Source organism: Triplophysa rosa, linkage group LG14, assembly GCF_024868665.1.
Source record: "Triplophysa rosa linkage group LG14, Trosa_1v2, whole genome shotgun sequence".
In the NCBI taxonomy this organism is placed as follows: Eukaryota; Metazoa; Chordata; class Actinopteri; order Cypriniformes; family Nemacheilidae; genus Triplophysa; species Triplophysa rosa.
The window spans coordinates 13350950-13378043 of record NC_079903.1 but is presented as its reverse complement, the minus strand read 5'-3'; the positions used below and the strand labels follow the sequence as shown (position 1 = coordinate 13378043).

The 27094-nt window shown below is 42.4% G+C and overlaps 1 protein-coding gene across 1 annotated transcript in view; it reads right to left on the bottom strand.

Annotated features, from left to right (window-relative positions):
• grik4 (glutamate receptor, ionotropic, kainate 4) overlaps positions 1 to 27094 on the bottom strand; it is a 312072-nt gene that overhangs the window by 56851 nt on the left and 228127 nt on the right. The window contains exons 7-8 of the mRNA XM_057350880.1: positions 24722 to 24900; positions 22456 to 22509 (exon numbers count right to left, since the gene is read on the bottom strand). Coding sequence (XP_057206863.1) covers positions 22456 to 22509; positions 24722 to 24900 — 233 coding nt within the window. The remainder of the gene's footprint in view (positions 1 to 22455; positions 22510 to 24721; positions 24901 to 27094) is intronic.

Sequence of the window (27094 nt, the reverse complement as noted above, 5' to 3'; positions counted from 1 at the left end):
AGAAATGTATACAGATTTGGAACAATTCGAAAATAAGTACAGAATTTTCCCTTTAATCGCAAAAACAGAAGCACAAACTGATTTTTAACCGTTTGGTGGATGTAAGAGAAGAGGGCATGGAGACAGCTGGACCCTCGGGGAGAGCAGCTGCTCCTGATCTTTGACAGGATGACAGAAGAAGGGAGAGAAAAAGAGGGGACGAGCAAGAGAGAGAAAGCTGAGGGAATGGATAGAGGAGGTGGAAGAGAGGTGAGATGCTGACAGGATGGCAATGAGCCCCCTGACAGACCCTGTCACCTGAAGATCAATCAGAGTAGCAGAACCTGGGCCAGATTTTTGCTCCCACACTGGCTGATTCTTTCTCTCACCCTCACACACACACACACACACACGCACGCACGCACGCACGCACACACACACACACACGCAGGCATGCATATTGCTTGTTGTGGCACAGCCAAACAGAGCTTGGAATAATGAGCTCCCTAGAGATTTACCGCATCCAATGTGGTAAATCAGTAGATGAACCACAGATCCTACACTTATACATCATCACGCTTGTAGGTGACTCCGCCCCCTGGCATACATCTGCAGCACTTCATTTGTTTGACAGTATATACAGAACAAAGGCGGAGTGAAAATCTAACATTCTGGAAATCATTATCACAAATAATATTACTCCCGCAGGTGCTGCATATCAGACTGAGAATAAACTAAACCAAACACAAATATAATAAGGCAGCGCTAAACAGGCAAGACATTCCGAAGTAAACCTACGGCTGAATAACTTTAGGAAGTGAACTTCAGACGGAGTCTATCCAGATCATTAAGTGGCTCGCTGATGTGCTCACTTCAAATGGCTGGCATGTAGACGGCGGCGATTTGGCTGTTCAGTTGTGGGTGTTAATTGATTCTTAGAGCCGTGCGGTGTGATTAAGTGGAAGAGGCCGCTGTTATGATGTTCTGAATTGCTTCTCCGAACATCCTTCACGGTGTCGGTCGAAAAGTGGGGAGAGGTGCCAAAACAGGGGAAAATAAACTTCTCTCTTTACTCAGAGAACAGGAAAAAGATCAGTGTCGTTTACCGACTGAATCACAAATTCATTTAGTAATTTAGTCACTGACAGGGCTTATTGACTCATTAGTTCGTTCGTCCACCAACACACCTGCTCGAGATCACTCATTGGTGCACCTGTCGGAACAAAAACTATAATTTCTCAGCCCAAAATAAGGCAAATACTAGTAGATTTTTGGCAAACACGCATTCCGAGTGCACCAATGAAATCAGATTGCAATCAGTAGAGAAAACCAGACAAAGAATATTTAGTGCAATGAACTCCCGTGAGAATGGCAATTTCAAACGCATTAAAAAAACAGCAAAATAAATCATTTCAGGCTCCACCAGTGAAAAAACTGTATTCTAGGCTTGCACTACATAATAATGAATAGGATATCGATTTGCCAAACGATAACATCAGCTAATTACATTCTTTTTACTATGTGAACTAAAGAGGTAATGAATGCAAAGTTGAACGGGTGCGATAAAACCCCAGTCCTGCAGTGATTATCTGAATAGCTGAAACATTCACAGAGTGTTTTTGGACTGTAAGTCATTTAACGCTCATATTAACTGGCATGTGAATTCATGGCATGAATCACCGAAAGGCCTCCCTGCTGACTGCTAATGATTATAGTTGTTGACAGTGTTGAGTACATTGTCAAAATGCAGAGAGCTTTCCTTCACTTTTCCCCATCGCTCTCTCTCTCTCTCTCTCTCTCTCTCTCTCACACACATGCACGCATGCGCACACACACACGCACGCACGCACGCATGCACGCACGCACGCACACACGCACACGCACACACACGCACACACACACACACACACACACACTTGATGGCTGTGTTGATTACTATGTGAAAGCCAGTACAACTTTCTCTTAACTTCATAAGACCATGCATGATCTTGTTATGTCTGCTGCTGTTTTAAATGATTAATGTTCTCATTTTGATCCATTACTCACAACATTACAGCATGCACAACAGTTTGTTTGAAACAGAAGATATTACAATATCACCCGGCTAATCAAGCTCTATATAGATCATCTGACTAACGTAATGACCGCAAAGATTTTGATAAATACTGCAGGCTTTTCCCTGGAAAACAAAACTGCCACTATATGCACTTCCTTTAAGCCCCGGCCCTCCACTCCTGCACAGGAAATGAAATTGTATTGTGTGCGTTAAATTATTCACAAGTTACAAATGAATGACCTCTGATGGTATGAAAATGCTCAAAGGGATAGTAATAGAATGCATAAGCACTATGTCAGCACACTGAAATATGCATGTGTATCTGCAATCAAATGCATATGTGTGGGAGGAAATCAAGTGGAAACAAGTGGATTTGTCTCAAATGAAGGAAATTAAGCTAATGTTAAATTGGGCTCCTGTAGATCAATTGGCAGAGAATTGTGCAGACAACACAAATGTCATGGGTTTCAGGAAAAACACATAGTTATGAAAAATGTATGCCACACTGTACGGTAAGTCGTTTTGGCTAAAAGCGTGTGCCAAATGCTAACATGTAAATTGGACTCATTTTCATCTAGAACCTGCTGTGTTTCATAGTGTATTTTGGTCTAAGTTTGGCTGCACTAACTAATCTCTTAATTGGCATCAGACGATGTCTACAGTAAAACATCGCAGTATTTTAGAGTAAAATACTTTTGAGTAAAAATAAAGTAATATATTTGTAGGTACTGAATGGTAGAAAAAATGACATGTATTTATGAAACAATACAGTGAGTAAATGAAAACCCCTGATGATAATAAACTGATAATAAACTGATGCAACTGGACCAAGGTCCTATTGTTCTTAAATGGGTAATTTGCTGTAAGAAAGGAACTACTTTCCTTTTGTTATTGTATTTTCACCACAAATAATACTAAACAGTTGGAGAGAAATGGAATAGTTTGTTGTCCTATGTCTTGACCTTTTCTCATCAGCTTATTATCCCTCTAGGTTATTTTGACCAATACAAATCAAACAGTGCAAACTACACAGTAAAACTTCTATCAAATGCAAACTACTCGCTTATTGCTATATTTGATCATGATGAATAGTGTCTTGAAGCAAGAAAGTCTGGGTATGGTATAGTATGTCTCTTTGTGTAATCGAAGGCAGAGTTGTCATTCAGCACCATGGACAGCTCACACTTGTTATTTCACACATTTCCCACCTTTATTATTAACTGTTGAAAGATGTTCCAAGTGAACAGCCGTGAAAACCGACGGTGCCATTTAGGTGTTACAAAAAGAGGTGTAACGTGTCAAATTATGCAAAGATAATTGGACGATTTGTCAACAGAAAACCAAATAATCCGCTATTGGGTTTCACGCTGCGAGGTGGTCAATTAATGGTGTGTCTACCCACACGGTTGGATGGATATCTTTGTACTGGACACATATATAAACCCCAGGGATTGGTGTTTGATCCCACACAAATCTCTTCTATTGGGGTCTCTCCATGTAGCCGGTCCAGCTACCTCACCTTTATCACATATAATGGTCTGTCTTGCATGCTGTCCAACACCTGAGATTAAATCCCAGCTGGATGGACCAGCTCTCACACACTATCAGTATGACAGCGACGTGGAGCTTTCACCACTTCGCAGATCTCTGCAGAGCACACGAGAAAGAGTTGAGCGTGCAGTTTTAGATTTTCTATGTGATATTTGGTCACATGCGCAATGTATGATGAATGTATATCCAAAATCAATGTGAGCATTTGTGAAAGGGCTACATCGATGGTTTTCCTGCATTTTGATATAAAGTGTATAAAGAAGTGTGCAGTCAGCCAGTCAATACCAGGAAATAAACCTCGACAGCATCCATAGGATGCTTGGCAAAAAACTAAATGCATGGATTACATGGATATGAAATATTGAAAATTATTTTATTTTTCATATCTTCCACTAAGTAAAAGACTGTGTCTTTTTTAATTCTCAAGCATTTTTTTTGCCCTCAATCACTCAAGGTGAAGAGTGGGATACTGACATTGCTTGCAAGTTTAATGAAATCAATGCAGCCAGTGGCAAAGATCAGGCGATACCTTGTGTGTTTTTACTGGCCAAGAAATTAAAAGCAAGACTGATCTTTCCCTACTTTCGGAGAAACAAATTCCCCAATTGTGTAATTAGCAGGCGCGGATAAGGAGGTCCCGTGCGCTAAAGATAATTATAAAACAAGGGAGCTGTAAATCATGAGCTTATTGCCTGGGGGACGTTTATGAAAATTTTTCCACAAAGAATGAATGTAGTCCACACTTATCTGCTGGCATCAGGGACTCGTAGTGAGAGCTATCAGCGCAATGCATTTGTCAACAGGGAGCAATCAAAGCCAGAGGGGAAGTATGAGTGCAATCAAACTGCCAGAAACTAATCAATATGCAACAAGGCTTATGACACGCAACAAAGTCAAGCACTGCCAATGAAGTTTGCTAAATAGAATGACTATTTTTAGCGAATGTCTAAATACGCTGGGATTCAGAAATCCACGCAGACTCGAAATGTAATTCAGCCCTGAATAATTCATTTTGAAAAATTCAAAACAAAGAAACATTCCTGTAAAATGAAATGAAAGTTTCTGCACTAATTTCAAGTCATATGTCAGTTTGCTTGCATTTGGTTTGGGCTCAACACTTGACTCGACTGCCAAGTATAACACAGTATCACAAGCTTTCATTGCTGCCTGAACGGCAAAGCATTAAACGTACAAGCAACAAATGCCAGTCAGATTTTACAGTCTTTCCAATCATGTTCTCATATAGCCTATTACAGCACACCATTCATTACACACTCTATTGACTGCTGAGCTTTAGATCCAAACACATGAAATATCCCCACACCTGAATAATGATTTGTGTGTTTGATAAACAAGCTTCTGACTCCACCTCCATAACTCAGCCAAAGGATCTCACTCACAGATCCATGTGTTGTGAATGTGATGCCTTAATGTGTTTGGGTCATTTCACTCACTGAAGCCCTAGTGGGCGTAACTGTGCGTAAATGAAGCTCACAGTCATAAACATGAGTTAATCATGCTGTGAACTGGTTTTTATGACCTGATTAGACAGTAAATGAGGTCACAGAATGTTGGACCAATGGAGGTCCCAGAGTGAAACAAGTGTTTTAAAAAGGGGTCGGGGAAATGACTCGACTCACAGGGCTGGTGGGAAATTAGACTTCCTACTCTAGTGTGTGCATGTGGGTGTAAATATTGCAGGCGGCTTCAGAAATGCATTGGTTAAATATATGTTAGTACGAATGAAAAATGATTTTACCTAATATTTTTACCATTTACAGCTAGGGAAAAAATTAAGAGACCACTTCAGATTTGCCTTGAGCCAGCATTTCTACATGTATTGTGACCATTTCAGTCCAGTGTCTGTTGAATTTCAACAAAATCAAACCTCAGGAGTGACAAAGTCACCTAACCTAACTGCAATGTGAAAAATGAGAGAATGCAAAGATGCATGAAAGTTGTGAAAAAAATCAGGCTTATTCCATCATATATTCATTTTTGAACCGATTTAAACGTGAATATGATGTTCATTGCAGTGTTCTAGATCTGCAAACATTGCATCTTTTTTGACCAGATTGTCCAGTTAAAATTTTCTGCAAAAGCAAACAAAAAAAATTGGAAGAAATATTGTTAGTAGTAGTTTGCAGAATGAAACAAAACTGATCGTTATTACTAAACACATACCAATAAATGGTAAAATCAGAAAAACTAAAAATAAATTTGAACCTTTAGTCAGTTGTTTTTTAATTAATTTAGTATTCTGAGGCTATTGTAAAGTTGCAAGTTTCCTTATCCACCGCTTGCATCTGCATGTGACTCTGACCTCAGCTCGAAGCGTATGGCACATCAATGTGGTGGGGACATTAAACAGGAAGAACAAAACAAAGATAAAAAGGAGAACGAGAAACACAGCGGCAGCCGACGACGGCCGTAAGAAGAACCGATGAGCATCATCTGTGATCTCCCATCACACAACCTTCAAATGACATCAGAGCTCCCCACTGGCTCATGCAGCGGAGCTGTGCCACTCAGCTCATGTGATTTATTTAATCCAACCGAACAGTTTGGAATTTAGGAGAACAAATCACTTTGATGGAATTCAGGACTGAGGGAAAAGAGTGATAGAGAAAAGGGTTAGGAGAGCACAAGAGGAAGAGAGAAAGAGACATAGGAGATAGGCAGCTGGTATTAAAGCTAAACGAATGCTTCAGAGGGCCGCCCCAAACATAAATCCTCTTGTTAAACAGCAAAGCTCCAAATATGAAATCACAGATGCTTGAGGAAATCTATTCAGCCCTATTAAACCCTGCCAAATATCAATTGATAGCTCTGTATTTATGCCCACTCTCCCTAATAAGGCCGATTGGAAGGATGCTCGACACGGTGTGCCGGAACAACACTGGGGCGCCGCTCGCAGCGCTCCGCCATAAATGGAAAGCCTCTCTTGTGATTGCGCGATCACGGCTAATTCAGATGCCGCCATTATCCAAACTGAGCGATTGTTTCTTGATTATTCATGACCTTCTCGTCTATGAGGCCTTTCCCTGCAGGTGGTTCTCTGAATTAATGTTTCGCCGAACACATGGTCTGTCTCATAAGCCCGTATCGGGCAAATCTGGTAAAGATGGATTTGTAAGGAACAAATTCATTTGTCCCCGGAGGCCCATGCGCATCTCTCGACGATCCGTTTAATGGCGGCCAAATGACGAGCGTAATTGCTCATTAGTCTCTGCAGGCGTGCCTTGCGTAGGCCTACGTGTATTTGCGTAGTTTCCGGCCTTGCATGGGAAGGCTTTAAATGCCTCTCGATTGCGGCTCGCTGAGCATGCCAAAAGTAAGCAGGGAATACACACAAAGGACAAAGCAAGCGAAAAAGTGGCACATTACGGCTCTTTCCTGCAGAAAAGAGCGACATAAGCTAATGCTGCGGAGAACGGCTGATTAGGTCTCTTTACCAGGTCAGCTGAACATCTCCTCTCCGCTCGGTCCAGGGCTGGATCCAAAGCTGAATTATAGGGGGTAAACAGCACAGACAGACTGGGCTGATGGGAGTGGACGGCTGCACTAAACAAGCCTGTCTCTCTTCATTTCCTCTCCATCAGTGACCATGGGGCGATCCGACTACGGTGGGAACCCGGCAGGCTTATCACTGACCCCTTCTAAGACCCTCATAATTCTCTGCCTCCATCTCTCGCACACACACACACACACACATGCCGGTCAGCCCTCTCAGTGGAAAAGACACTTGAAAACGAGGCTGTTTTATGCGGTGGGAGATCACAGCGCATGAATAAATGAAGAATGGCAGATGCTTACACACATACAAACACTCACGCCCGCATGAGGAACAGCTCCGCTGTGCAAAAACATCCGAGAACAGGTCATGGTGCCGTCTTCCCAGTGACTCTCATCGTTTTACTGTTGAGCTAATTATAGTATTTATACCCCCATCTTTCCTCTACACAAAACCAGTGGTTCTCAAAGCACTTCGAACAGCCCAAATGTGGGATAAACCACTAACTATTCTATAAAAATTACCTACAATTTCAAGATGTGTACAAACTACCCTTAATTATAAATACGACCTCACTTTCTGTAAAATGATACATCATTTTGGCAGACTGCCATTTTGTACTTATTTTATTCAAATGAAGTTGACTGCTATGTTTAGCGTATGAACAGCCAACTGTTAGGTAGCTATGAAATGTGAAAAACTTGTTACAGACGTGAGACATCAGAAATGCTTTCATCAATTTTAATATAATGTTAACATTCACGTAATTGTTATGAGTTGATTAATCAGTCCATAAATTTAATTATGATGTATTAGGTAAATCATCATGATTCATTTAGGTCTAAACAAATGAATCAAATCAGTCAATCAACTAACAGATCTATGTCTACAGGTTTTATTAAAAGACAAATCATGACTTACATGTTTACATATCCATAACGTTTTTATCCGGCATCTTAAAGGGACAGTTCACTCAAAAAAATAAAAATTCTGTCATCATTTGCTCACCTCAAGTTGTTCTAAACACGTACAAATTTCTTTGTTCTGATGAACACAGAGAAAGATATTTGGAAGAATGTTTGAAGCCAAACAGTTCTGGGTCACCATTGACTATAGTAGGAAAAATGACAATGGTAGTCAAAAGTGTCCCAGAATTGTTTGCTTTCCTACATTCTTCAAAATATCTTCTTTTGTGTTCAACATAACAAAGAAATTTTAATAAAGTTTGAAACACTTGATGAGATCATTTTTGGGCGAACTATCCCTTTAAAAATAATAAATACCTTTGTAAACATCATACAACAGGTTAAACTTTCATATACCTTGAATGACAAGATGTATGCTATTGTTGTTTGTCTCCTACCGGCAACAACTGATTAAAAAACAAATTACACAGGCGAATCGTGTGGCAGCCCATTCGTCAGTGTCATGAGAGGCTGGACCTCATAGGGCCGTTGCAAAATCTTCAAGAGCGGACTGTAATGACAAAACTTCTCCGTGTTCCACAGAAATACTGCTGTTGGGAGATGCTGACCAACTCTTCATTCATGTAGTGCACTTCCATAAACACAGTGTCTATTGTCATTGTCAAAGTCTCTTCCGTCTGGTCTCCGGTCCCTCCTGACTATAGCTCACAGCCTGTTACCTTATGTCCCCTGATTTACCTCTGAACAAGAGCCAGAGCTTTCAAAGATTGAATAAGCTTTATAACAATGGGTCCTGCTGTTTACAAACCATGACAAAGCCTCTCTTTTCTGTACTTGTCTGTCACAACCAAAGTTAGGCTATTCGTAACTGCCGGCTAAAGCTCCAAATTTTAAATGGCTGAACAAACGGAAACATGGTGAATTCAAGAGAACTGTTCTTTCTATATTATAACATATACACTGCAAGTAAAAAATGTTGGCTAACATGCAACCATGAGAAAAAATCGTTTTTTAAAATTAATTTCTAGGTATGTGTGTCATGGTTCTGCCTCTTCTTGTCATGTCTTTCTTGGTCTTGTGGCAGAACCATGGCAGAGCCTCTTGTTCTGTGTGGAGAGAAACATATTATTGTCGGCCTCGACATTATGTGCGTCCTCTCCGGTGTCTCTCTCTAAGTCCCGCCCCCTCGTTATCTTCTCCTTAGTGTATGATCACAGTCACCTGCCCGTCACCCTCCCTGTGTATCATCCCTCGTTAGTGTACCCTATTTATAGCCCCAGTTTCTCCTTGTCGATTCATTCCTTGTACCATGTTCATGTTAGTCCCTGTCCAGTTGAGTCTTGGCCTTGCCCTGCCCCGCCCCGCCCCTGCCTTGTCCTGTAGAGTGAGTTTTGTTTGTTTTTACTTTAGTTCTTGTTTTGCCCCCGAGTGGGAAGTTTTTGTTTACCTTTTTGAAAAGTCTTTTTGTTATTGTGTTTGTTCCCCCATAGTGGGTTTTTCTTTTACCTTTTAATAAATATTTCTGTTAACCCCTTCACTGCTGTCGGCACTTGCGTTCTGTCCACCACACATCCTGACAATGTGTTTAAGTGAAATGATCATTTTTTCAAAAATATATTTTTTATGTGATAACCTTATCAGTTATAATGTGTCTTGTCATGCTCTGAGTCCTTCGCATATTCCTGAGGTTTGATTTTGTTGAAATTCAACAGACACTGGACTGAAATATCCACAATACATCTAGAAATGCTGACAATGAAAATTTGGAATGGTCTTCTTATTTTTTCAGCGGTTGTATACGTGTAGATAACATTTCTTTCATTATAAAACTACAATTTTTTTTTAATGGATGACTTGGACTAATTGATAAAAAAACCCCAATAAAACAATGTGTTATAATAAAATCAAAATAGCAAATAAGAGTGGTCAATACTAAAAAAGCTTCTCAGGGTTAGACCTCAAGAACAGGTTCATAAATTTTTTTTTACAAACTAGACGTGACGCCACTGAAGATGTGAAAATATCACTTTTTTTACATTGTATAGTTACAACATAATTCCCATAGTTGCATCTGTGTTTTTCCGTAATCTTGATGTCTTCCAAAATGTGCAAAAAATCCTAATCAAGAATGAGTAAATGACCCTAAACATACAGCATGTTTGAATAGTAGTGTACATATAATTTCAAGTGAGATTTAATTTAACATCTCTGGTGAAAAGAGATACCGGGGAATCATTTCTAAGAATAACATTGTTTATTTGCACATGCTGTCTGTGTTGTTTTAGTGTCTGGTTTACTAAAGGAATTATGCAAATCAAGTAACGCTACAAACAGTATGAAATTCCACATAATGCAGTCTGGTTCTGAGTGCTGGGTTGTGGAGGAAAATCTGGCATTGCTTCACCGATGCCATCCAGACACCTGAGTATTGTATGTTAGCCAAACAGAAAACTTGGTGGAGGCTATCTAACAATAGCATGAGTTTAGGGCGGAGCTACACGTTAGGCCATATAATGATAGGTAGGGAGAGTGTACTGGAACCTTTTATATGCCATACAAAACACTGCAAAGTTTCAGGGGAACAGGAGTCACTCCTATTGTGATGATTGACCTTACATTGCTTAAAGCAGCTTTCAGGCAGTGCCATACTTCACATAAAATGAACACTATTATTTTAGATTTAGTATGCTACAAATTATTGAAGTATATGATTACAAGTCAAAAATGATTAAAGTGCTCCATATAATTTTCTTTTTCATAATTCCAGCAAAGAGAGCAGAGCAAAATTCTCTTTCTTTTCAATTTTTGTGGTTAATATACAATTAATCTGAACCCAAGGTTCCTAATGTCTTCTCCATAAGGAAGCTTATAATTACTCCTGGGAGTTCTGTCTGTGGGACCGACATCATCTTTTCATTTTTCTTATTGCATGAAATATTCTGGACCTGAAACATGTGATGAACGCATGCACATCTGTCCCATGTGCTTCAACAGATGTGCCAGGAACACATCAATTGACCCTTCGCAAAACTCGCGTGATGCAGTAGGTAACTACTGTCACACAAATGGATGTATTGCTAACCTAAAAGTGGTGTATTAAGTGTTTATATTTACTCCAAAATATGTAGTAATGGCATTTTTAGAGAGAGAGAGAGTAACTTCGGGCAGAGTTTGGTCAGCCGTGATCCTTCTTTGTGAAAACGAAATTAAACTTAGTTCAGTACAGAAAAGAATAACAGTCCATCAGTGTCTTAATCTTTATTTGTGTTAAATACAACAAACACAGTACAGCTGTTGCTTTACGACTTAATTGCTGAAAACGTCTGTATTGGTATAGTTGTGATGTGAACGATGTTCTCTTTCATTTAGAATAATTTTTAAAAGTTTTAACTTAGTAATTTTTCATCGTTATTGTGTGAACGTCCATTAAAGCTGGGTATATATCTCTGTTTACTAGTACAATAATTAAAAAGCTATTTTTTCATATTAATCACCAAAGCTCTACTATGGCAGGTTTGTCGGACTGGTTTCTTTGTCGGACAAAATGGCCGGCTTTCACGGAGGCACATAATATAGCCGTTATGATTGGTCAGATCGCTTGTCAATCAAACTTCTTGCGAAGGGTCAATTCTTTAAACATTAATTTCGGACCAAACCAAAGGGGTGGTGCAACGGTGTTTCATGCATTCTGACTTGTTGAATGTTAAATGTGCTGTCTTCTCATGCTTGACATGGTCAACTTGTCAAAAAACAAGTTGAGTTGGACGTATGATGTAGTATTTCTGTGATCAATACACTCCCCCAGCGTTCATATAGGTTTCGTAAAGTCTTTTTCGAACATAAAAATCCGTTTCGTAACAACTTTTTTTAGTCCCTTATTGGGCAATTCTCCCTGAAAAGCATGCCCACGGCAAGGCGAAAGAAATATCTGTATCTGTCTTTTATAAATGTGATCAAACTAAAGACTATTTGAAGGGTGCGATACTATTCTGTAAGTACTCAAGATTAACATGAGATATGTAGAAACTGTCTGTGTGATGGCTACTTTAAATAAGAGATAGACAGTGACAGTCAAGCACAGATGGGAGAAAGAAATCTCCACAAATCACAAAGCACCAGTCCCTTTAACTGCTCACAAGTACGGCAGTCACAAACACAGAGAATACATCTAGTAATTAGGGCAAAATGGCTTCACTCCTTTCTTTTCATTATTGCAGTTAACCTACTGAACCTGATTTCTGACGGGGGGGGGGGGGGGGGGGGGGGCTGTGTTGTATTAAATTACTGGGACTTAACTGTTCCTCTATAATAATGAGGATGAGATTGAAATAGATGTGTAACTTCTGAAAATTGTAAGTTCCGCAGAGAACTACTTTACATTTAGGCATTTAACAGAGGCGTTTTATCGAAAGCGACTTACAAGAACAATAAACAATAAAGTAATATATCATAGGGAAGCAAGTATATGAGAACAACACGTGTTGGGAGAGAAAATGGAATTTTTTTTCAAATAATATAAATAGTAGAGCAGTCAGTGTGTTCCTGTCAATTATTTGTAAAAAATAAGTTTTTTATTATATAAGAAACAGCTTTAAGATTTATGGGTATATCATGTATAAAAGAAAACATATTTTGGTGTTTCTTTGTTTGACACATTTTTTATACATTGTTTTATGCATTTCTGCTGTATGTATTTAAGTTTTTTGTACTATAAAGTTTTTGTACTTTTTGTACTAATGAGTTTTTACCTTAATATACACACAGTAAAAAACGTTGGGTTATTTTTTAAACCCAACTGCTGGGTTGAGCTGACTGGGTAATTTTATTGGGTTATTTTTTCAGCGTTGGGTAGTTTTTTTGTAACCCAGTTCGATGGGTTACAGGTTGGGTCATTTTATTGGGTTATTTTCCTCAGCGTTTTTGTGTAACCCAGTTCGCTGGGTTATAGGCTGGGTCATTTTCACTGACAGTTGACGCACACCTGATGTGGGAGATTTAAATTGTCTCAGGAAGGAGCAGCTTTCAACGACGACAAATTGTAGGATTTATCAGGAGAAAAGCGAGGTTTGTATCAATATTTTTACCTATAATCTATCGTTGTGCATGAAAATGCAAAATTGGATAATTTGAATTGCATTTTGTATTAAAAGTAATGCGAGCTTCGTCAGCTTTTGGTTTGCTCGTCTGTAATAGTCTAAACGGTTATATGACTCGAATTTCGAACATAGGAAATGTTTCCATGTTCGAAACTCAACGATTTCGTCTGAAATGTGACCTATATCTGAGTTATTTTTACTGTTTATTTATTACAACATTATTTGTAAGTCAAAAACTTGACGCAAGCGTGACACGTTATAAAAAGCTGCCCGAAGTCGTTGAAACCAATCGTGCTATCATATGCAGTTAGATTTATCTTTAAAAGTGTTTAAATTGTGTTGTATGTCTTTCTTTTTGTTTAACAGGCCTGATCCAAAATTGCTGGTGGTCCGGTGGTTAGTACGGTGTATGCGTCACAGGGAGATCCGAGTTCGCAGCACGCCACGTGAAGTGGACTTTGTTCAATACTTGAAGTTAAATGGGGTCGTATAACACATCTCCATGGATGGATTCAGCTGTTGTTTCTTGTGTCACATTTTTGTGTAACATTACTATTTAAATAAATATTTTTCAAGGATTTGTAGTCAGAAACTTTATTGAATTCATGTTGTCTTATTAGTTACAGTTAGTTAATATTTGTCATTAAAATACACTTTTTAAAACATTTATTGTACTTTTAAACATACTTATTGTACTTGAAATAAATTATCTGAATTTGAATACAATTTGTTTTTGTTTATAAAGACAATGAGATGAATAAAAAACTGTTGGGTAATTTTAACTCAACTGACTGAGTAGAAAACATTACACAATTTATTGGGTTAAAATAACCCACAGTTGGGAAGGTGCTACACCAATCCATAGTTGGGTTACTTGTTGGGTTATTTTTAACCCAACATTATTTAGTGTGCAGTATGTATAAGAACGTCTTAAGGTAAATTAGATATTGTATGGTTTTTGTGCCTGCATGCATATTATGATGTCCATGGTAACGTTTCACATTTTAATGGGTTCAGGTGTGCACTAATCGATGTGGCACTGAGGAAGAGCTGTGTCTTGAAAACGTTTTGCACTTTTCACTGGTTTCTATGGTCTCTGATGAAGCAATAAATAAATATTTTTTGAGGAGGTGTAAGCACTGCGTATTACCGTGTGCAGATTTTTTCTTTTGGCCTTATGTTTTATGGATCTACACACCAGTTCAACTGTTTTCTTTAATATTGGACATTTGGCGCTGCTCGTCTTCTGTGTATGTCTCTTAATACATGGCAAGGAAAGTGCACTCTAGGAATACATTTGTATATGTATGCCGTCAAAAGTTATGACTGATTCTTCAAAATGATTCATGAGCTGCAGGTGAGTGTGATTCACAGCTTGTCCTGATTTACATTCTCTGTAAGAGAAACACTGCAGTTGCTTTTATGTACAGAAACAATATATCAGAGTCAAGATCCCACAGGGACTTGAATTATCCCCTTGACAGATGGATTCAGGTGTGATGACAGAGATGTGAATCCACATGTGGGTGTGATGTGTTGTCCTGACCCAAAATTGTTTTTGAAAAAATGCTCCACCCAAGCATAGCCATAAATTGGATAGAATTATTTAATCTCTTAAAGTGCCCAAAGCCATCTCCACTTCTAAAGAGGCCAAGTCATCCATCCATCTATTGAATCCTGGACTTGAAAATTACCCTTCTGCCTGGACTTCACGCCACACATAAATGATTTGTAATAGAGTTTGGCCTCTTGAAGGCATGTCAGTGCTAATACACCTGAAAAATTCTCATTCATCTTCATGCTAGCAGCCTGGATGACACATGAACCCCCAGATGCAAGATTCCAATGTTGAAATGTTAGCTCCTGGGAACTAATAACTTTTTTCAAGTCGTAAATGTCATGAGATTTAATACTATGTAAATACAGCAAAATTACATCATGACTGCAGTGACTGGCTGATGACACCAGCAGAACGTGCACACATGAGCAACCATTCTGAGCTGTGTCGCCAAAGTCAGCAGACAAGGAAAAATGAGACGAGTCAGGGTATCGGTAAAACATCTTCTATACTGTCCTAAAATATCAGCAATATTGTTGCTTGCAACATATACGGTGCTGTGCACATTAGATGTTTTGTCAACTGCATCTTCTATCCAGACGTTTATTAATACAGTATCATTTGCTTTAGTGTGCCGGTATAAATATTTACATTTAGTCATTTAGCAGACGCTTTTATCCAAAGCCACGTACAAAGTAGCGGAAAATCTTACTTGATTATTCTTACTTGATTATTATAGTTAATGGTACTAAGTTTGTACTAATGTTAAGTGTTATATTTCGTGCACATACAGTACAGTATCGGTCAAAAGTCTGGAAATGCCTGACTGAAATGTTTCTAATAATCTTAAAAATCTTTCAATCTCAAGGTGTATGTCTGAAATTGCTTTTGTAGACAAATTTGTGCCAATATATCAGTTTCTTTAATTAGAAAACTAAAAAAATAAATGGATGGCTCATACTAAATAAAGCAGCCAATAAGAACCCTGAATAGATTGGCTTCAATACTCTTTAAAAAGCTTCTCAGGGTGAGACCTCAAGAAGCTGAATGATATAATGTCAAGAGAACAATTTTGTCAAAGGGCGGCAATTTAAAGATGCCAACATATAACATAGTTTTGATTTATTTTAGATGCTTTTAGTCACAACATAATTCCCACCGTTACAACAGTCCTGGTCAATAATTTTGATGTGTTTACTATTATAAAAGGTGGAAAAATCTAAATAAAGAATACGTGTTTCCAAACTCTTGACTGGTATACATACATTCATTTATTTGAATGGCGAAGTGTCGAAAACTGCTAAACTATCTGTTAAGATTACCTTTTGATTTTAAATAAGAAAATCTGACTAAAAATGAAAATTCTAGCTTCATTGAGCCAAATGCTAAAAATCTTTTTCAAACTGGACCATTCACCTGCTGAGCACACATACAAACATGTGACACGGGCCTCACTGGCACAAAAGAGACTTGGCAACAGAACTGCCATAACCGGAGAAGCCCACCTCCCCACACACAGGAGTTTAATCATTATTCCTTGTACCTGCTTCACAGAGTGCTTCATTACTCTCCAGAGCGTGGCCAGAGCTCTCTGAGTCATTTGCTGATTACCAGCTTTGTGACGGCTGTGTGTGCATTTGACAGGCCTTTTTCAAGCTGTGATAATGGCATAATGAAACGCCAGCGTAAGGATGGGAGGACGATGGCCGCTTTGGTGTGCAGGACGCATGAACGAGGAGAGACTAAATAAAGTGAAGAAAAGTGCAGTGGGAAAATGAAGTGGCTCCTTTCAACGAGGCTGAAGCATGTGTGCTGAAGTGTGTCACTGGGAATGCTCTGAATTTAAAACTGTTTTGTATAAAATGTTTTGAAAAACGCATCATGGCACAGGCGAATTTCTACAGTTAACACAGTACGCTCTTTTCAGCAAAGCCCAGTGTACGCATCATGTTCGCTTGGTGTTCTTGTCTGTCCTCTCAGTGCATTAGGCTCCGCCCCCGTACTCACGGCTCTCTGATGTGAGAGGCTCCATTTACTTGTGGTTTATCTCACCCAGGGCTCTCTGATCTAATGAAATCAAAGATGAAATACAACCAAATGTGGGCGTGTTACTGGAATACCCTGATATGTATCTACAGATCAATTTAAAATAATAACAGAGTGGATCATATAAGATGAAAATCATCTCATTAGTAATCTCCTCTCAGATTTCCAATAAAAAACTTTAAGATTTATAAACCGCACTAAGATTTACACCACTTACAAAACACCAGTAGCGCATATTTAAAGCCAGAAATTAGGTGACAGAAATTAGGTGAAGACACATGTGCCCACCGTGCACTGTTCCCCTAGGTGGCGATAGACCAAGGGCGTTACATTTTATTTTGACCTTTACTGAAAACCGCCAACAGAGAAAAAAAAAACATTTTGTTGCCTGGTGCACATTCATTATCGATTTAGACGTTTTTGACAACTCTTGGATAAAATAACATTTAAGTACTTTGGTTTGAAACCTCAGTTCCCTGATGGAGGGAACGAGATGTTGTGTCGAGCCGACAGATGGGGTTCGCTCTTGAGAACCTATCAACTTCTGACTAGTTTAGAAAAGGCGAATGAAATTGGCGAATGAAATTTGCATGCCGGATTCTGCCCCCGGGTATAAAAGGGAGACGGCGTGCTGCATTCATTCACCTTTTGGTCTGAGGAGCCTGAGCATCCCTCGACCGCTGCGGCGGGCGGCCAGCATTGTGGCAAGAAGGACACAACGTCTCGTTCCATCCATCAGGGAACTGAGGTTACATCCGTAACCAAGACGTTCCCTTTCTGTCGGTCTCTCGATGTTGTGTCGAGCCGACAGATGTGGTTCCTATGGAAAACGCCACAGCGCTGTGCCGCGTCACAATCTCCAGCGGAGCGACGTTGACTGGCCTGGGTGAGTCAGACGTGAGCGCTAGTGCGGAATTGTAACTGTCCAGTGGAGAGGTAGGGGGTCCCAGAGCTTTTGAAGAAAAGGTGGGAAGCCCCTGCCACCGGCCGTCACGGGCGGGGGCCTTGATTCTCTAACAGCGAGAAGCCGCCCGGCACCGTAAGGGCCACTGGGTAAGCATTAATCCCCCCCAGGGAAAAAACGCTACAGAGACATTCATGAGGATACTCAGACGGAACCGCCCACGGGGGGGGGGGATTGGTTTACCACGTCTGGAGCACTAGGTCCGGTTAGAGCTATGTGGTAGATAACTCAACTGTTCCCCGGCCTAAGGGGGCAGGGCTGCTCTGCCCAGCCTGCCCCCAGGAAGGTGCTTAGTGATGGATGAAATGCCTGTTCTTTACCCAGTGGGGAAAGAAGGGAGGCGTAAATAGCCGCTGATCCCCCACAGGCGTACGCCCTACCGGCTGCCAGTCCTACACGTTGCCCTGCAGGACGCGGGCTGACACTGGTTCCACGCGTAGGTATTAGAACCTCGCGAAGGTGTTGGGCGTAGCCCAACCCGCAGCTCTGCAGATGTTCTGCCAGAGAGGCGACCTGAGCCAGTGCCCATGAGGAGTGTGCCTCACTCCTAACGGGCAGGGCGATCTTGAGATCGGTATGCCGTAGCCAGCCTCTGTTTGGAGACAGCCCTCCCCTTCTGCTGACCTCCAAAACAGACAAAGAGCTGCTCAGAGCTTCTGAAGCTCTGCGTGCGGTCCAAGTAGAGGCACAGTGTGCGTACTGGACACAACGAGCGCCTGCAGGTTCACCACCTAGTCTCTCGGGAGAGTGGTGGAAACTTTGGGCACGTAGCCGGGACGGGGTCTTAGGATAACGTGAGAATCACCGGGCCCGAGTTCTAGGCAATCTGTGGACACGGAGGGTGCTTGTAGGTCCCTATCCTCTTGGAGGTGGGTGCCATCAGGAGAGCCGTCTTTATCGTGAGGTGAGAAAGAGCGGCATCTTCGAGGGGCTCGAAGGCCCGCCACCTATCGCAAGTGGGTATGGAGTGCGGATGAGGCGGTTGCCTTCACGCGCCCCTTATGAACCTAATGACCAGGTCGTGCTGTCCCCGAGGCTTCCCAGCAACTGGGTCGTGATGAGCGGCCGTAGCGGCTACATACACTCCCAGTGTGGAGGGGGGAGAGGTTACTCTCCAGTCTCTCTTGAGGAAAGGACAGCACATTCCCGATCGAGCAACTCCGCGGGTCTTCTCCTTGAGTAGAGCACCAGGACGAGAGGAGGCGCCACTTATGGGCGTATATCCGCCTAGTGGCCGAGGCCCTAGCCTGAGTGATGTCCCAACTACTGCAGGGGGTGGGCCACTCAGGATCTCCTCGTCCCGTCCAGACATGGAGGTTCCAGGGATCTGCCTGGGATGCCGTAACGTGCCCCTTGCCCTGGGAAAGCAGGTCCTTCGCCAGGGGGAGCGGCCAGGGGGGAGTTGTTGTCAAGAGCCTTAGCTCTGAGAAATAAGTCCGGTTGGGCCTACTAGTACCACTTGATGCTCCTCTTCCCTGACCTTGCAGAGGGCCTGTGCAATGAGGCTCACTGGGGGGAAGGCGTACTTCCGCTTGTCCCACGGCCAGCTGTGCGCAAGGGCATCCGTGCCAAGGGGTGCCTCGGTCAGGGAGTACCAAAGCGGACAATGGGTGGAGTCCGGGGAGGCAAACAGGTCCACCTGTGCCTGGCCGAACTGCTCCCAAATGAGCCGGACTGCGCGGGGATGGAGTCGCCACTCTCCGCGAGGCGTCGACTGACGAGAGAGCGCATCGGCTGTCTGGTTTAGGATGCCTGGGATGTGTGTGGCTCGCAGGGAGCTGATCACCTGCTGACTCCAGAGGAGGAGGCGCCGGGCGAGTCGTGTTAGCTGCTGTGAGTGAATGCCACCCTGACGATTGATATACGCCACGGCAGCTGTGCTGTCCGACCGGACCAGCATGTGCTTGTCCTGCACGAGAGGTTGTAGCCTCCTCAGTGCAAGTAGCACAGCCAACAACTCTAGGCAGTTGATATGCCAACGCAGGCGGGGGCCCGTCCACTGCCCTGACACTGCGTGCCCGTTGCACATGGTACCCCAACCCTGCAGGGAGGCATCCGTTGTCACCACGACGTGTCTTGACCCCTGCCCTAGGGGGACACCTGTCCGCAAGAAGGTCATGGGAGACCAGGGGGTTAGGGTGCATCGGCAGCAAGGCGTGATGACCATACGCCTGCTGCCGGTGTGCCATGCTCTCCAAGGAACCCGACTCTGTAGCCAGTGTTGGAGTGGTCACATGTGTATCGACCCGAGGGGGACCACCCCCGCCGAGGATGTCATGTATCCCAGGAGCCTCTGAAATTGTTTCAGGGGGACCGCTGACTGCCTGAAAAGCTTCAGGCAGTTCAACACTGACTGGGCGCGCTCTGTCAGTCGCGCTGTCATGGAGACAGAGTCGAGTTCCATACCAAAAAAGAGGATGCTCTGCACAGGGGAGAGCTTGCTCTTTTCCCAGTTGACCTGTAGCCCTAACCGATCTAGGTGCCGGAGCACCAGGTCCCTGTGTGTACACAACAGATCTCGCGAGTGTGCCAAGATAGCCAGTCGTCAAGATAGTTCAGTACCCTCACACCTCTTTCCCTGAGGGGAAGGAGGGCAGCTTCCACGATCTTCGTGAAGACACGTGGAGACAGGGACAGACCGAAGGGGAGGACCTTGTACTGATATGCCCGCCCCTCGAAAGCGAACCGCAGGAACGGCCAATGACGAGGGAGGATCGAGACATGAAAGTGTCGTGCCGAGAGTGGGAGCGGCTGTAATGACCCAGAGAGAGAGGAAACTCTTTTTGTGAGTAAGTGGGCGCTAGCCCCCCGGAGGGGGCCAGCAGATAGTGAGACGGGGCAGGAACCGTCCCTATCCGATCCCCCAGCGATGTGGCTGGGGTCGAGCCCGATGGAAGCCTCGATCTCCCTGGGGTCTTCCCATGAGGGCCGCTTCTGCTTTCACTGCGGCTGCTGACGGTGCAATGGTCTCCTCTTCAATGTCTCTTCCGGGGGGGGCACCTGAGTGGGGGGGCGCCGGAGCCGGAGGGCATCGAAGAGGACCAGGGCTGCTGGGAAGCAGACGGTGCACGGGACTCGACGGCCGAGGGCGGCCGAGTCGCGATGGGGGAGGATGTGCTTGATATCCTCTGTCTGCTTCTTTACTGTCGAGAACTGCGGCTCGACAGTATCACCAAACAGCCCCCCCTTGCGAGATGGGTTGCGAGAAGCGGACCTTCTCTGCGTTACTCATCTGTGCAAGGTTCGGCCAGAGGTGTCTCTCATGGACCACAAGTGTGGACATCGCCCGACCCAGGCACTGAAAACACGGCACTGGGGGCGGGCGCGGCTTGGAGCCGTGCGGCAGTGCGGGCACTGCAACCCAACGTTCACGGCGGCCCGGGAAAGCATGGCTGACATTTCGACGTCCGCTTCTTCCTGGGCTCGACCCCCGAGGGAGCCCGAGGAATTGTCGGAGTCGGATAGCAGTACGTCACCCCCCGATGCTGCAAGAGACATCTCATCATCACGCATCGTGTCCGAATACGTGGTTGAGTAACAAGACGGTGGGACCGTCTCCTGGGGAACAGTCAGACGAGCGAGACGAGGTGCGAACGGTCCATGAGCCAGCGGCTGGCGGATTAACGCTCACAATAGTCCTCATATCACCCTCGCTGCTTGCCGTAGCGGGCGGCAGGGAACGGGGAGCAGACGAGGTGGTGGCTGAGTCCCGTGGGAACACAGCCACCTGTGACACAACGTCTGAATCGTCAACCGCCCGCAGTGCGGGCAGGACATATCCACAACGTCTGCCCCAGCATACTGGAAGCAGACATCGTGTCCGTCCCCCTCCTCGATGAGTGTGTTGCACCCACGAGAACAGCGGGACATGCCACGCTGGAGAAATTTGCTCTTTTAGAGAAAAAACTCGAACACTTCTGGAACTGCCGAGACGCCCAGGGGAACGTCGCTGCAGGAAGGGACCGTCCGCTGCACCACGTCATAAGATTCCGGCAGTAATTCGGCATAGAGATTGAAGTCTCGAAGTCGATCAGTCTGAAGGCTCCGAAGAACAAAAGGTGAATGAATGCAGCACGCCGTCTCCCTTTTATACCCGGATATCCGGGGGCGGAATCCAGCATGCAAATTTCATTTACAAATTTCATTGGCCTTTTCTAAACTAGTCAGAAGTTTTCAAGAGCGAACCCCATCTGTCGGCTCGACACAACGTCGAGAGACCGACAGAAAGGGAACTAATGGCATCCCATCCAACACAAAACTGATAATAAAGATTTTAGGTTAAAAAGTTTGACATTACTTGACTTCAACCTACATAAACATAAGCATGTAAAGTAACCTGCAATTTCATGTTTTAAAGAGAGATAGCAGTGGAGAGGCAAACGGTATGGATTGGATTTTCGAAACAACAAAGAGTTTCATTATAGAGTGCTCAAAATAAACACTCCCATCTAAATAAAAACAATAGAAATCCTCATCTCATCTAAATGAGTACATGAACTCAGTAAAAATTCCATAAATAGAAAAGAAACGACACAAATAAGATCTCTTTAAAGTCAATTATTGTACTGTACCTGCTTACACTGGACAGATATTAGATCAAATATGGACATCGAATGAGACCTGTTCTGAATTCTCAAACTGTTTCTCAAACAATCTGATGTGTCCTCCAAGATACAAAGTCTTGAATCAAAAGTCAACCCGTCACCATAACAACACACAATGCATCTATTTTTCATAAAAGAGCATCAACCTGAAATCTTCTTACCAAGGAAGTCAGGATGTAGGTATAGTACACTGACAGCATCCCCAGCTCTGACGCCTGAAAGAGAAAAGAGAGACACACATTAAACAGTTGCTCTACTAGGCTGTTTAAATGGCTACTGAATCTGCATTGAGAATCAAAAGGCAAGGTTTGTAAAACCAGTTGAGAGATGGATAAAAGCTAACAAAAGGAGGACAACATTCGAGTGCTGTCATTGCCATTCTATTGATCAATTCTCTGCTGTCTCCAAGGAAACCAAGCGGCAAATACAATATGTCAATCAAATGTCAGGGGTGAATACTGCCAGCAATAATTTCTATAGAAAACTGAGTAAGAATAAGATCTAGCGTGTAATAAATGCATGAGAGTGCGAGAGAGATTAAGCAGGGAATGTATCACCTTTCTTTTGCAGAGCAAAATGTTTTATAATAAATTTTGATTTTGATTGAAAAAACCTAAAGGTCTTTTTTACAAAAAGAACGCTGAAATTGAATAATTATCGCTTTCTTGAGAACGTTTTCCATTAATGCTCGTGCAGATCTTTTCATTAACCTTGCAGCCATGATCAATAACATTGTCAATATCAGCACATACAGAAAGACACATTTCATGTTACTAGGCTAAAAACGGTGCAAGTGGCAGTTCAAAATGTGTCCCCCATCCATTTTCTTCTGACATTATTAATGGTGCAGTCTCACAGCTGTGGGAGAGCTGCGCGGCTGAAAAAGTGGCTCTTTGTGACCTGTGCGACATATACAACTTAAGTGACAGCATAATTTGTAGAGGCCTTAAAACTGCTGATGGTTGTAGAAGTAGCGGGTCAAAACTTCCCAAAATGTTCTACTTTGTTCTTATATTTTAATGTATGAGTCATCCTAATACAGCGGGGCACCTGTTTTCTCTGGGTAGCATTACGCCGTGGTAGAGCGTCTGTATTATGGCCCTCATATTCCTTTTGGTCCAGACTCAGTGCCAATTTTCCCATAATGCCCATCTGCGTTTCATTTGACCGGTGTTGTGTTAAAATGAGGGAGAGGGGAAATGGACCACGGGAACTGAGAGTTTTTCCAGCTTATGATGATTTCGTCCTTGCGTAGAGTATTTCGTAATGAAAGATTTTCCTTGCAATTGGCCATGTAATTGAATCCTGTAAGTCAAGCTGGTGTGTGATTTGTGCCGTGTGAACATTGGCAAACACCTCCTGCGTGCTTGCCCTACACTCGCTGCTCAAAGACTGAACAACTTCCAACTTTCCACTGCTTTGCCACATGCTCGTTCCAAACAGAGCGAGGGAGATAAAGGAGAAATACGAAAATATATGAGCAGCGAAACAGAGAGAGAGAGAGAGAGAGAGAAGAATAGAAAGAAAGGTGGTTGATTGGGTTGGAGGTGTACAAGAAAAACAGTAAGGGTGACAAACTGACAAGGATCCCGCTGAGAACCGCACAATCCACCAATGAAGCAGCGCTGCTTGTCCCGGTGTCTCCATAGCAACAGGAAAAGACGTGGAATGGCCTCTGATCGCCATCAGACACTTTGATTAAGGCGAAATGGAGTGAATGCGGTGGAAAAACTGAGGTTGAGAACCGCAGCCCTGATCAGATTGTTAATCCGATCGAAACGTTTTGGATCAGATCGAATCAGAGACGAGCAGAGATGGAAAATTAGAAGGGAAGAGAAAAAAGGGGAGACGAGAAGCGACCAGATGAGATAAGACCAGACGAATCAACACAGAGAGAGATGAGAAGAGACAACACAAGAGACGAGATGATGAGACAAGATGAGATATGACAAGATGAAATAGAAGAGATGAGTCAAAATACACTGGACAGAGACGAGAGGAGAAGAAAAGGAGAGCCGCTGAAAGTAGATGGAGAGGACATTAGGACATTTGACCTGTCCATAAATATTTTTTCCCACGAGCAACACTCGATCATCTCTCTTTCTGTCTCTTTGTCTTTCGATCATTTACAGCTTCTCTCTTATTTGCAGAGATATGCCTTTCCTAAAAATAATCATTGACGTTTAATGCTGCCGAGGTGTGTGTTTTCTTTATATTTATGTTTATATGTGTTGTCAATTTCAAAAGTCATGGATCAACCTAAACTTATAAAATGTTGTTTTAAGAGAAAATATGTATTCTCTGAAAATGTGTTATGTTTATGTCAGTGTAATGATGTTTACATTTTTTACTGGAAAACAAAGCAAAAAAATAAAATAATAGTATTAAAAGTACTGATAAAAAATCATTTGTTAAGTAGCGTCGTACCCTCTCCAAAATGATGTGAGACATGGTGGCGTTGGCATCCACTATGATGGTGGCAGTCTTGTCATCGCGGATCTCCTTGAGGAGCGGGGTGGGATCCTGGCTGTCATCCAGCATGCGAACTGAGAGGGTTTCTTTGGAGATGAGAAACTGTCGCAGTAACACCTCCAGGTTTAATAGGCCTGTTGAAAAGAGACACACACGCGAAACACTTCAGTGTCCAAGAAGCATTTCTGCACTTCCTGACAATTATGAACCAATGGAGTCTTACACTTTAGGGCACTAGCGCGGATTTTCTCTGTATGTTAATGTAATGTTATTATATTTGTCAGTCAAATTATAATTTGTTTAATAATATTTAGATATAACAATGCTTTTTTCACAGTATTTCCGAAGCTAATTGAATTTGCTAAATCTGTGTGTTTAATCTTGCTTCTGTTGGCAATTATGACGCTCAGGGGAATAAAGGACTCCCATAATACACAACACAGCAGTAGTTTATTATAACTAAATGTGCCATCACTTCATTTTGATCCGACTCTTTAAATGTAAAAGGCTTTAGCTGCTGACTTCACACATAACAGGGCCTTTGTCATTGGTCACAGCTGTCATTTTCAATTCCTGCCGTGTTACTCAGCATATATTTGATTACCCATAAGCATTCAGTTTCAGTGTTTTGCTCGCTGCACACTACAAGCAATTTCACATATAGTGCACTACATTAAACACCGTGCTGTACTATCCCTGATAGCACACATACAGTACATCTCGAAGCCGTCTATTTGATGTCTGCATTTACGTCTGCAATACGCCTCTAAGACGTTTCCTGTCAGAGGTCATATAGACATCTCGAAGATGTCTGTAAGATGCTTTTAATTTAGAATGTATGTAAAACTGCTCTAAGATGTTTATCAGATGTTTTTACACCGCAGATGTTTTCCAGATCTTTAATAGACATCTCGCAGACGTACAGTATCTGTGCTAGGGCTGTGCAATTAATCGAAAATTAATCGTAATCGTCAATTTTGGCCTTCAACAATTACAAAAACAAAATAATCAAGGTAAAACGATTATTGTGCCACATTCCATTTTGAAAGGATCCTCTCTTTTCTTGTGGTATAAATCCACAGCGCACCCCTTCTTTTACAGTGGATCAGCTGTGCTATTTCTTTACATTTATTTTTCAGTTAAATTCACAGTTTAAAAGCGAAGTTATTTATTTTCCATGTTGTTTTAAAAGTTAATGAGTAATCGTGTTAAATAATCGGGATCTCAATATTGGCCAAAATAATCGTGATTATGTTTTTTGTCATAATCGAGCAACCCTAATCTGTGCTATTGCTATCTTACACGGATGCTGACGGCATTAAGAGATCTGTGGGCAGTGTTATCAATGACAACCTTTAAGCGCTGAACCAGCGTTGTTTATGTCATCCGTGGAGGTCTATAATAACCATACAGTTTATGATATTTGTAACAGAAAGCCGTTGGGGTCCCCATTGACTTGCTTTGGTTTTCTGTCTATACAATAGAAGTCAATGGAGACCAACACTTTTGGTTACCAACATTTATCAAAATATCTTCTTTTGTGTTTTTCAGAAATTACACAGGTTTAAAATAATGATGACAATGAATCTTCATTTTTCTTAAGGAAAGTTCATGAGTTTGACTCCTAGTGAATGCATGCCGATAAAATGTCATGCCTTGTAAGTCAAAAATACTGAAATACTGTATTAAGGACAAAACCCATCTCTATTGAGTTTTCATCAGCACTTGCTGGGGCTCAGCTGAATCTCTGCTCTGAGCCACAGATTTTGAGTTAAGCGGAATGGGCTAACTGTGGGCAATATTTGAGAACGGATGGAAGGTAACAAAGAAGATGAAGGGGAGTTGGGGTTAAGTTAGCACAGTGGGTAAGGTCTTAAGGAAAAGGGCCTAGCATTGGCAAGAGAATAGCACAAAGCCGCTGGCCACACACAGACTCTGATAAAGGCTCAGCTCCTATTCACTCTATTCATTTAATCAGCTAACAACCTATCACTTTCCACTGGGCTTTTACAAAGCACCAAACTCATTTATCTTTAAACCACACACAGAGCACAGATTTATACTACAGCACAAAATACACAAGTACCATAGAGAATTGTGCAAACAGAGCAGAGGACTATTTGTAGCACGAAATGGCACAAATATGCACACATGCACTCTGCAGGGATGGATTTATCAGAACTACAGTATGTAAACAATTTCATAAACATCTGTGGCAACCCCCCCCCCCGAAAAATTTCATAAAAAGCACTCATATCTGTAAAATACCACAGCCTGCAAGGTCAAAGTCAGAATTCAAGCATCGCTCACCAAAATTGTTCCAAATTC